This window comes from Taudactylus pleione, unplaced genomic scaffold (assembly GCF_031769625.1).
Source record: "Taudactylus pleione unplaced genomic scaffold, aTauple2 ptg000468l, whole genome shotgun sequence".
Taxonomy (NCBI): Eukaryota; Metazoa; Chordata; class Amphibia; order Anura; family Myobatrachidae; genus Taudactylus; species Taudactylus pleione.
In genome coordinates this window covers 159,267-172,076 of record NW_028284870.1, presented here as the reverse complement: position 1 = coordinate 172,076, position 12,810 = coordinate 159,267, and the positions used below count along the sequence as shown (strand labels likewise).

Here is a 12,810-nt window from a genome sequence, read left to right as displayed (position 1 = left end):
TCAGCAGGCAGATAGTGCAAGCATTTGAGTCAAACCAGTTGATGTAAAACAAACAAGTGAGCCACTCCACACTTATGTACAGGAGTTGAGAAATCCTTCACTCGGAGTGCTGGCTGATTCCTAAAGTTGAAATGTCTTTCTATTTCTGGTCTAAATAATCTATATACCACGGAACCATAATAGAAAACCTGGCAAATCTTTAAACACACCTCAATCAATCCCCAGGCTAGCCAAGAACGAGTTTTTTGTTTGGTCCAATATGTTGCCACTATCCTTACAAACTTATGCAAATATGACTCATTTTAGCATTATAACTTTCACAGATGCATAGTGTCATTGTTCTAAGGGGACCAGTAAAATGTTATTCAGTATTATTATTATTATTATTATTATTATTATTATTATTATTATTATTATTATTATTATTATTACTGAAATGTTCCTGGAAGTGGGAACTGTATTATCTTAATCTTATTTAAGTTTGTATTTCACATTTATGTGCCTATTTATCAATATATGGTGTTCGAGCTGATTTGATACAGTTGCTTATTATGGAGATAGGTACTGTCATTATAATTGATCAATAAAATATTGCTGTGGCAGTTGCCTCAGTGATGCACACTATGCCTCAGTGATATACAGCTGCCTCAGTGATACACAGCTGTCCCAGTGATACACAGCTGCCTCAGTGATATAAAGCTGCCTCCAGGGGTTAAAGTGGGCCGGAATGGGGCAGAACAATGTTCCATCACTTCTATTTGGAGACGGAACCAGTTCCACCTCCTCCAACCCACCTTATCTCAGTGACACACAGCTGTCTCAGTGATATATAGATGTCTCAGTGATAAACAGCTGTCCCAATGATACACAGCTGGATCAGTGATTCACAGCTGTCCCAGTGATACACAGCTGTCTCAGTGATATACAGCTGCCTCAGTGATACACAGCTGTCCCAGTGATATACAGCTGCCTTAGTGATATAAAGAAAACTGCCTCCAGGGGTTAAAGTGGGCCGGAATGGGGCGGAACTGCGTTCCGTCGCTTCTATTTGGAGACGGAACCAGTTCCACCTCCTCCGACCCACCTTATCTCAGAGATACACAGCTATCTCAGTAATACACAGCTGTCTCAGAAATGCACAGCTCACTCAGTGATACACAGCTGTCTCAGTGAGACACAGCTGCCTCAGTGATATACAGCTGCCTCAGTGATACACAGCTGTCCCAGTGATACACAGCTGCCTCAGTGATATAAAGCTGCCACCATAGGGTTAAGGTGGGCCGGAATGGGGCAGAACTGCGTTCCGTCACTTCCATTTGGAGACGGAACCAGTTCCACCTCCTCCGACCCACCTTATCTTAGTGATACACAGCTGCCTCAGTGATACACAGCTGCCTCAGTGATACACAGCTGTCCCAGTGATACACAGCTGCCTCAGTGATATAAAGCTGCCTCCAGGGGTTAGAGTGGGCTGGAATGGGGCAGAACTGCATTCCGTCACTTCTATTTGGAGACAGAACCAGTTCCACCTCCTCCGACCCACCTTATCTCAATGATACACAGCTGTCTCAGTGATACACAGCTGCCTCAGTGATACACAGCTGCCTCAGTGATACACAGCTATCTCAGTGATACACAGCTGCCTCAGTGATACACAGTTGTCTCAGTGATACACAGCTGCCTCAGTGATACACAGCTACCTCAGTGGTGCATAGCTATCTCAGTGATACACAGCTACCTCAGTGATAAACAGCTGTCCCAGTGATACACAGCTGCCTCAGAGATATAAAGCTGCCTCCAGGGGTTAAAGTGGGCCGGAATGGGGTGGAACTGTGTTCCGTTACTTCTATCTGAAGACGGAACCAGTTCCACATCCTCCGACCCACCTTAGCTCGGCGCCACAGGGAGGCTCCATTTGCCAGGCGCCCGCTGAGATTTTGTTACCAGCAGGTGCCCGGCTCCCTCTATGCAGTGTCAGCCAGAGGCTAGAGCTCACTCCTGAGCTCTGGCTTCCAGGTCTCGCAGTGCACATATGGGAGAGAAGTTGGCTCCCGCAGTGCACTATAGGAGATACATCATAACGTTTCTCCCATAGTTAGAGGAGCAGCCATGCAGACCAGGCAGCAGCGGATGCGGGAGCGAGGTTTAAGTATTATTATTATTTTTATTTAATTAAGCGTCTTCACTATAGGGGGCATTACTACTGGAGGCACTACTCAGGGGGCACTACCACTTGGGGCATTATTCAGGGGGCACTACTACTGGGGGCATTACTCAGGGGGCACTGCTACTGGAAGCATTACTCAGGGGGCATTACTAGGGGCACTACTACTGGGGGCACTACTCAGGGGGCATTACTATTGGGGGCGTTACTCAGGGGGCCACTACTATTTGGGGCATTTCTATTGGTGGCATTACTCAGATGGCACTACTATTGGGGGCATTACTATTGGGGGCACTACTACTGGGAGCACTACTACAGGGGGCATTACTACTAGGAGCAATACTATTGGGGGCACTATTACAGGGGGATTACTAATGGGTGCATTGCATAGGGGGCACTGCATTAGGGGGGCTCTGCATAAGGGGCACCACTACTGTTGGCTCTGCATAAGGGACACTATCACTGTGGGCACTGCAGGGGCACTACCACTTCTGGGGCACTGCATAAGGGGCACCACTGCTGAGGAACTGCATAAGGGGCACCACTGCTGAGGGCACTGCATAAGGCTATCTACTATTGGGGGCACTAGGTCCGGAAGGCCAAGGGGCCCCATACTTTACCTTATGGTAGGAATCCAACCATTTATCTTAGTTGATTTTTTGTTCTATATGCACAGACACTTTATGAACAAAGTGATCTTAAACTATTATTCATATTATTGTTTATGTATGGACATTTTACCAATTAGCAATTGAATCACTAATCACATCATATATTTATTGAAGTTGTTTTTAGTGAAGTTTTTATTGCATTATTGTCTGCCACTGATGTTTGTTTTTTTTCACCCAATTGGGAGAATTTATGTTTTGTATTAAAGCTATTTTAAATGTATTCCTCTGACTACTGCTGAATTTTGATTAGAGGGAAAGCGCCAGTGAACTACATACCTTTTATATGACATTCCACTGGTCCTAGGTGAAAGGACCTTTGTAGTTCTAGGCAGCAAGAGAGATTCTCTTATCCCCAGGAGCGCCGATACACTTATCCACACAACTTATTTACTATTACCAGGGGATCACTAATGGGGGCATTGTATAAGGGGCACTACCATTACTGTGGGCTCCGCATAAGGGGCACTACCACTGTGGGCACTGCATAAGAGGCACTACCACTATTGGGGGCACTGCATAAGGGGCACTACCACTACTGGGGGCACTGCATAAGGGGCACCACTACTGAGGGCACTGCATAAGGGACACTACCACTACTGTGGGCTCTGCATAAGAGGCGCTACCACTGTGGGCACTGCATAAGTGGTACTACCACTACTGGGTGCACTGCATAAGGAGGCCTTCTTTTGGTGGGCATTGCATAAGGTTCACCACTACAGTGGGCATTGTATAAGAGGCACTACCACTGTGGGCATTGTATATAAGGGGCACAAATGTTTGCATTGTATAAAAGGGGCATTGCTGTGTGTCACACATGAATAAGGGACACTACTATGTGGTGTAATGTGAATCAGGATTGTGCTACTGTGTGGCGTCATTTGAATAGGAAATACTATTGTGTGACCTTTTCTACCTTTCTCTTGAGACCACGCCCTTGCCCCTTTATTGAAAAAGCACCAAGTGGGGCGGTGAGTTCCACCACTTCTCTAGGACCACTTTAAGCACTGGCTGCCTCAGTGATACACAGCTGCCTCAGTGCCTCAGTGATACACAGCTGTCTCAGTGCCTCAGTGATACACAGCTGTCCCAGTGATACACAGCTGCCTCAGTGATACACAGCTGCCTCAGTGCCTCAGTGATACACAGCTGTCTCAGTGCCTCAGTGATACACAGCTGTCCCAGTGATACACAGCTGCCTCAGTGCCTCAGTGATACACAGCTGTCTCAGTGCCTCAGTGATACACAGCTGCCTCAGTGCCTCAGTGATACACAGCTGTCTCAGTGCCTCAGTGATACACAACTGCCTCAGTGAAACTTGCCTGCGATCGCCAACTTCCCACTTCGCCAAGCCAGTCTTAGGGAATATGCACATGCATCACTAGAGATAGCGATAACAGAGGAAGGATTGTTACAATCCTAGCGATATACCGTAGGCTTCCCCAAAGTAAGAGGGACACCTGGTGACTCTTATTGCCGGCAGGTGTAACCTCTGATGAGGGCAGTACTATCACCAGCAATGGTAACCTATTAATAGGTAAGGAAAGTATATATATAACAAAGGTCTTTTCACCATTTAATAAATAGAGATCTGTGTAAAAACTGACTGAAGTGTATGTAAAGTTTGTTTTATATAACAGTAATAGTTGGTATATAAAGATACGAAGCAGAACATATAAAAATAAAATTCCTTTGTATTTTGTATTAATTGCAGCATAAGAGATATAGGGCTCAACTTTGGAGCGAAAAGTCCGTGCTGGAGGTTTTGCAGGGGTAAAGTATCGGGTGCGCGCCCGCTTTATCCCTGCATTCAATTAGGATCCAGCGAAAACGGGACCCGGCGGAAAGGTAAGTATTGCAAAAATTTGGGAATTTTTGGGAATTCTTCATAGGACCCCCCTAAATATGTCCTATAATGGGGGGTAACTATGGGTACCCCTGTTTTTCCCTGCTGAAGCTAATTAGGGGTTTTAAATAGCCGCGGCAGGTGCTTTTTTGCGCCTGTGAAGAAGTGATGAAGAATAGCACTTAGGTTTTTTTTCCCCAAAAAATAACTATTGCCATCAAATTTGGGGTACATGAAAATGGGTGCAAGCATATTTTTAAGTCCCTAAAGTGCATTTTTAAAATTCTTCAAAAATGCACCTGCCTCTACTACCTGCAATGAAGAAAACACCTGCCGCATACCTGGGAACTCCTCTGGAATCTATTTCCCTACTTTAGGATTTTGTCCCCCATAAATTTTTTTTTTTTACCCCAAAATTCCAGTAAATATTTTGGGGTGTCCCGATTTTTTTTTCAAACTTTTTTTGACACAAATTATTTTTAGGGGACACTCCCAGGAGTGCAGGCTATTTTTTTTAAGCCTGCACCCCTAAACCCCAATTCTGCCCTTTTTTCGCCATGTAAAACATGGTGAAAAGTTATCCCCGTTTTTTAACAAAGACTTTTCGCACCGAAATTGAATACAGGGATAATGCAAACAGGCTTCAAATTGAATACTGCCCTTAAGGTGAGAAAAATAATTATGTTGCACAATGCATTTTGCTAACTGTAGTTGCTACTTTTGTTTTAGACATCGTGTATCAATAGGCTCATGATCCAAATTTCTTGCTACAGTACATCTTCCCAGAAGTGCAATTATTGCATATATATACAGTACAGAGTTACCGCGTCCACATTCAGATTGTTGCACTGTAAAGTCGACAGGTGCAAATTGTCAACATTTAGAATCTCGACATATTGACAAAATGTCTACATGTTCAAAATAGGCTGCAGTTATGACTAGGGTTAGGCTGCAGGTTACGGTAAAAGTGTACTGCCGGCATTCTCCCTGTTGACATGCATACTGTCGACATGTTGAACATGTCGACATGATGACACTGTCAACACTGCGAATGTTAATATGGTAAATGTCTTAATTGTAATTATGTAGACAGTATGTAGACATACTGAATCTCAACATTCAGACCTTGCTAACATTCTCATGTCGACATGGTATACCACACCCATATATATATATATACTGTGAATCAAAACTGCATGTGAATTAGTGGTAAAATTTGCTTCAAGCACGTCCAAATATCACATTTAGATGTATATTTCCATTTCCAGCACATTAAAGATGTTACCCACATAACATGTTGTTTTTTTGTTAAGGAAAGGGAGAAATAGCTATCGTGTAATACATTAGAATGGCCTTGCTATAGATGCCATGCTGTCATACTACAGTATACACAGTGATGCACAAGCTGACCGAAGTATCTTGAAGAGACTTTACGGGAACTATGTGCTGAACTATCTGTGTTCACTTGACTTCCTCTGTGTGTGTACTGAGGTTAATATACCTACTTACATGCTTTTACATATATACTTTGGCACCTGGGAGTGATTTGCAGAGCATCAACCAGGAATAACGATAATCTTATTTTTTGTTGCAAACAATACTTATTTGCAATTATTGGTAATATGCAGTACATGCCTATTTTACAGGGTTTTTGATAACTGCAATACAATATTTTACACTTGCAGACTAAATATGACAGATCTAAAATAAAATTATATAATATAAAAGATAAGTTAAATAAAAATGTTTGAAAGGTGACATTATCTTTGATCTACAGTAAATATCAGCAAATATTCTAACCAGCTCTAAGTCTAACACTGCGATATATGATATTATTCATGCATATTTTTAGGAGACCGGTACTAATTGCAGTGTTATTATGGTATATTGTAAGTAGAAAAAATGTACATCAGCTTAAGAGACTTTTGTAATGATGATATTTATGTTTAAGTGTTGGAGGATAGCAGCTCATCAAAACAAACTGCAAGAAGCCATCTTGTGGCCTAGATCAATATTCAGACAGCCAAATCCCTTTGTGTCTCACGTCTCAGTAACGTCACTAGATTGAAAAGAATGCATAGGCTGCATTGTCCCGAATATTGATTCAGACCACAGCATGGCTACCTCCAGTGCATGTACAGTACTATAGGTGACAATCCCAATGTAATATTATATTGCGGTACAGAACCATACGAGTTACGTTATGAATGTGACCTTCAAGTGGGTGGAACATACATTAATGTCTTTGGAATCATCTTCATCTATCCGTCTGGGTTTCATTTTAGTGTAGTCTACTGGTAAGTCCCAGCAGTCAGTTTCATTCATTTGGTAACACTGGCTATTCATCACTGCCTGCCGCTGTGGTGACATTGGTTCCAGAGGTGTTAGAATGGAGCAGCACACATCACGTGGTCTTTGTTTGTTCATGCTAAGGTCCAGTGTTCCATTTTCATCCACATCAATGTCAGGATTCTGAAAGGAATGGATTAATATTGTGAAATTAGCTTTTCACTACTTTTTTTTTTGCTTTTCTTTATTGTAGTTTTATTTTTTCTTATTGGTTTGTGCGCTTCCTGTAGACTTCCTGCATTGAGTCGTGACGACGTGCCCACACACTGCAGCCTAATCTTATGTAAGTCTCGATTATCTCATTCAATGTAAAAAAAATACGAAAAATTAGATTCTCTCTACTGCGATATCATTTCCAATTTTAAATGATTCCAACTGTAAAATCAGGGCTTCTTAAAATGAGTGTCTTATTGCACTTTTTTCTTTATATTCATAATGTGAAATGAGTGCAGAACTCTTGCAATGCTGAAAATTCAAGTGCAAAAAAAAAACCAACTAAATATATATTTTAGCATTATTATTATTATTATTATTATTATTATTACTATTATTATTATTATTATTATTATTGCTATTGTCTTTTATATTATGAACTTATATTATGAAAAAATAATATTAAAAAAGATTATCAATCCAAAAGTCAGAGTTTAATATTTAATAGCATCAAGTATTTATTATCAATATTTAAAGTTAGATGTAGCATTCATATTACAATTTTGCTACATGTTACACTTTCATTTGCTGACATTTTGCATCTACAGTATTGTAAAGCAAGAACACTACAGGTCAACGATGAAGCTGCAGAAATGTGGGCCAGCAGAGCAAAAGGCATTTTTTGATGTCAGTCAGATGTGCCCAGTTTTATTGGAAGTAAAAAATTTGGCATATCAAAATTTTTGGTGCTTACAGGGGGATCAAAATATATAACAGTTTGAGATTGGTTAAAACTAGGGGATCAGGCCATTCCTTTGTGAGTTCTGGCTACAGACTACTACTACTACTACTACTACTACTACTACTACTACTACTACTACTACTACTACTACTACTACTACTACTACTACTACTACTACTACTACTACTACTACTACTACTACTACTACTACTACTACTACTACTACTACTACTACTACTACTACTACTACTACTACTACTACTACTACTACTACTACTACTACTACTACTACTACTACTACTACTACTACTACTACTACTACTACTACTACTACTACTACTACTACTACTACTACTACTACTACTACTACTACTACTACTACTACTACTACTACTACTACTACTACTACTACTACTACTACTACTACTACTACTACTACTACTACTACTACTACTACTACTACTACTACTACTACTACTACTACTACTACTACTACTACTACTACTACTACTACTACTACTACTACTACTACTACTACTACTACTGTTATTTTCTGATACAAGATGAATTGTGCCTCCTTGTCAGAAATTAAGGCTCAATAAGGCTTGAATGATCATTGTTTTAAGAGAAAATTTGAAATGTTTGAACGAATGACAAGGGTTATCCTACAGTGAGAGCAGGCAGGACTTTTCCACATTTTTCATCATGCTTACAGTAATTCCATCTGGACTTGCAATCCCCCAAAACATTGATGTGGTCCCACACTGGCGAGTGGGCATGCACCTACGTTTGTGCTAGATGGACTACTACTACTACTACTACTACTACTACTACTACTACTACTACTACTACTACTACTGTTATTTTCTGATACAAGATGAATTGTGCCTCCTTGTCAGAAATTAAGGCTCAATAAGGCTTGAATGATCATTGTTTTAAGAGAAAATTTGAAATGTTTGAACGAATGACAAGGGTTATCCTACAGTGAGAGCAGGAAGGACTTTTCCACATTTTTCATCATGCTTACAGTAATTCCATCTGGACTTGCAATCCCCCAAAACATTGATGTGGTCCCACACTGGCGAGTGGGCATGCACCTACGTTTGTGCTAGATGGACAAGAAGGAGCATTTAAGCAAACTGACGTGTTGTGCGGGGATGAGTTTGTAACAGTTTACAAATGACTACTACTACTACTACTACTACTACTACTACTACTACTACTACTACTACTACTACTACTACTACTACTACTACTACTACTGTTATTTTCTGATACAAGATGAATTGTGCCTCCTTGTCAGAAATTAAGGCTCAATAAGGCTTGAATGATCATTGTTTTAAGAGAAAATTTGAAATGTTTGAACGAATGACAAGGGTTATCCTACAGTGAGAGCAGGCAGGACTTTTCCACATTTTTCATCATGCTTACAGTAATTCCATCTGGACTTGCAATCCCCCAAAACATTGATGTGGTCCCACACTGGCGAGTGGGCATGCACCTACGTTTGTGCTAGATGGACAAGAAGGAGCATTTAAGCAAACTGACGTGTTGTGCGGGGATGAGTTTGTAACAGTTTACAAATGACTCACACTGTCTTTATTAATGGGAGATTATAATGTAGAGTTTTAGATGATTTCAATAATAAGATTAACTACTTAAGGAATTTAGAAAGCTGTGCTGCTCCATAGATTTTATGTCACCACATTCTTTATTAATGATATTTAAGGGACAACTCCAATTTCAACACACTTAATGTTTCCCATTGGACAGGGCTCCATGTCATGTGATCACCGGTATCAAATGCCTCTTGCAAACCCTGTGATAAGCAGCCTGATACACTTAGTTACAAGCGATAGCAAACAAATATGACAGCAAATCTGGAAGGAGCTGGTGGGCGCAAGGGGCGACTCGGAATTCACGTGTGGCCCTACAGAAGCCTGTCGTACATCACTGTCCTAACCTTTATCCGTGGCTTTAAAATTGAAGCCACTGAAACTATCCTATGCTCTTTATCCTTTAATTTGTTTTGAAAGATTATGTATAACCGAGTATCAATCAGTTATTACTATTGTAAATCCAGATTGGAAGAAAAATCATTTTGCGCGAGTCATCAGACAGCAATGAGTGTTACTGTTGGATGTATGCCTCTATAGTGCAATAATGCAGTTTATATTAATATCTAACAATTTGCTGAGATAACCACAAATGTAGTAGGGAGCATGTAGGGAGCAGGGAGCATGCTAATGTGTTCGCTATTATTCAATTGCACTATTCTCGCATAAGAATGGAAAGTAGATTTTAACAAGCTTTCTAAAATACTACTGAGTCCAAACTCTTTCAATGTAGTTTAAAAGATATAAAACTACAGTATCTCAAAACACATAAAAACATACATACATTACATACATAAATCCCTACTGACCTCCATCATGGAGGACTCTACCAAACCTGCACCCGTATGTTTTAATAGGTCAACATTCCTCAGAATTGCCCAGATTTTGGTAGACTCCTAAAAGGACTCGGCTTGCATGAAAACTCAATCAGGAAGTGTGTGTGGTTGAATGGATGGGGCATGGTATGGGGTGAATTGTGGCCATGGTTTTGCAGAGATTAGGGGCTGGTCTTATTTGTCCCAATTTTGGATTTATAAATATAGGAGGGGTCTGAGACAATGCTACTATTTGGCCATATGAATGCAAAGCAAATAACTACATATATATACACACAGGGCCTGATTCAGAGGTAAAGGCAGTAGAGTAACAGCTGTATAATGATGCTGCAGCCGATGGGCGTCCTATTGAGATGCCCACCGGCTGAGACGTGAATCCACCGATGTACGCACAAAGCAGATCGATCTACCGCACCATCCGACGATATAGAAACATAGAATTTGAAGGCAGAGAAGAACCACTTGGCCCATCAAGTCTACCCTTTACCTTGAATCTGTCCCTTGTACCTTCTTGTTTCTATAGAGGTAGGCCAGGGTAAGGAAGGGAGCACCATTAGATGCAGGGCCGTAGAGAGATGGACCTGTTAAACTCAAGGAGCTTGGCCTAATCACGGGAGGCGTGGTCCCTGTGATCCCCTCAGCCAGGGGCAAATCCAGGAGGTGGCGCTATCAGTGTGATCGCTTCCCCCCACCCCTGCCCAGGTAGAGGAGAGGAGACAGCTGCTGCTGCTCAGTGGAAAGAGTCTCACTGGTCTTCCACTGCAGCCAGCACACAGCAGTGTGGGCTGGGCTGCTGAAAGGTTTCAGAGAGGGGGGTTGGCGGCCGACCAAGACCTCCGCTGGGCTGCTCCAACAAGCCCAGACAATAAGTACCTATTCCACCCCCTCACTGGTCTTCCACTGCAGCCAGCACACAACAGTGTGGGCTGGGCTGCTGAAAGGTTTCAGAGAGGGGGGTTGGCGGCCGACCAAGCCCAGACAATTAGTACCTACTCCACCCCCTCTCTGCACCCCTGATTGTATGTCAACAGCAGTATGGGCTGCTTTGTGTAATTACGTACAGATACAGACAGGCAGGGCCGTAGCTAGGGTAGTGCGGCCGGTGCCATCGCACAGGGCACCAGAGGTCAGGGGGTACTGTTTGGGCCTGTCAAATTTCTGTTTATTATCATTCTTGTTTGTAGCTTCCTCTTATTTCATCCCCAGCATCTCCTGATCTCCCCTATCTCTTCCCTGGCCCTTCCCCATGAAGCCATGGCCCTTTTTTGAGTGCATTAAGTCCCTTTGAAAAATGATGGGGGCGCCAATGCTCTTTCTGGCACAGGGTACCAAAAAGTCTAGTTACGGCTCTGCAGACAGGCACAGAGATGCATATACTGTATGCCTGTACAGTACAATTTACAGGTACTTGAAGGCATGGTCAAATACACACTGATGACTGTGACAGTTGATAGTACTAGTGAACCATTTCTGATTGGCTGATTGGGAATGTACAATGCTAATGAACTATTTCTGATTGGCTGATTGCGAATACACCTGTTGTAGCAATTTATTTGTTTGCACAGGAAATGGAGAGTTTTATCTGCTGTATTAGTGACATTTTTTAAGTTCTATCTCAGCCTAATAGTGAATGTGTAAATATGGCTGGTGTAAATTATATTACTGGTGCAAATCGGGCACATATGTTACTAGTGCTGACCTGCATGCACCTTGCCACTTTGTATACGCTCACAAAGGCACCTTTTTAGTAAATTCAATCATTAATCCTCTCCATCTGACTCTAAGGAGGTAAATTTACTAAAGTGAGAGTTTTTAGAAGTGGAGATGTTGCTCATAGCAACCAATCAGATTCTAGCTATTATCTTCCAGTAGGTGCTAGTTAAATGTTAAGTATAATCTGATAGGTTGCTATGGGCAACATTTCCATTTCTAAAAAATCTGACTTTAGTAATATACCCCTAGGAGTATAAGTTTAGACCCGCTTGAAGTTTTTTATTAGTCTTTTGGAGGTAAGTGGACTGTTAATCTAATTGTATTCTAATATATTCCAAAAATCCTAAGCATTCTTGAACTGCTGTATTTTAGTATTTAAGTCCCCACCAGAGGAGTTGTTGAGCTATTGTATGGATCTATCACTATTTCTGCAAAGAATGTAATCCTCATATTACTTTTAATTTTCCTCCAATTTCAAAATGTTTTCCTTTTTTTATAAAAGTTTGTTTAATTATTTAGGAAATTATACCTTTATGAACCCTATCAATACTCTTGATACATTTGAATGTTTCATGCTGATTAGTCCCTGGGTTACAAAACTAACCACTTGCCTGATGTGGTCGCATCATTTGCGACCAAAAGAAGCAGTGTGTTATCTGATATGGTCGCAAACGATGCGACCTGTCAGTAACGCACAGTGGGTGGCTGTTGGAAGTTAATCTT

The 12,810-nt window shown here is 41.4% G+C and overlaps 1 protein-coding gene across 1 annotated transcript in view; it reads right to left on the bottom strand.

Annotated features, from left to right (window-relative positions):
- The window catches only part of MYT1L (myelin transcription factor 1 like), a gene marked incomplete at its 5' end in the record, with an annotated part of 174,126 nt that overhangs the window by 49,954 nt on the left and 111,362 nt on the right, over nucleotides 1–12,810 (bottom strand). Inside the window, one exon of the mRNA XM_088448855.1 lies at nucleotides 6,914–7,150. Coding sequence (XP_088304981.1) covers nucleotides 6,914–7,150 — 237 coding nt within the window. The remainder of the gene's footprint in view (nucleotides 1–6,913; nucleotides 7,151–12,810) is intronic.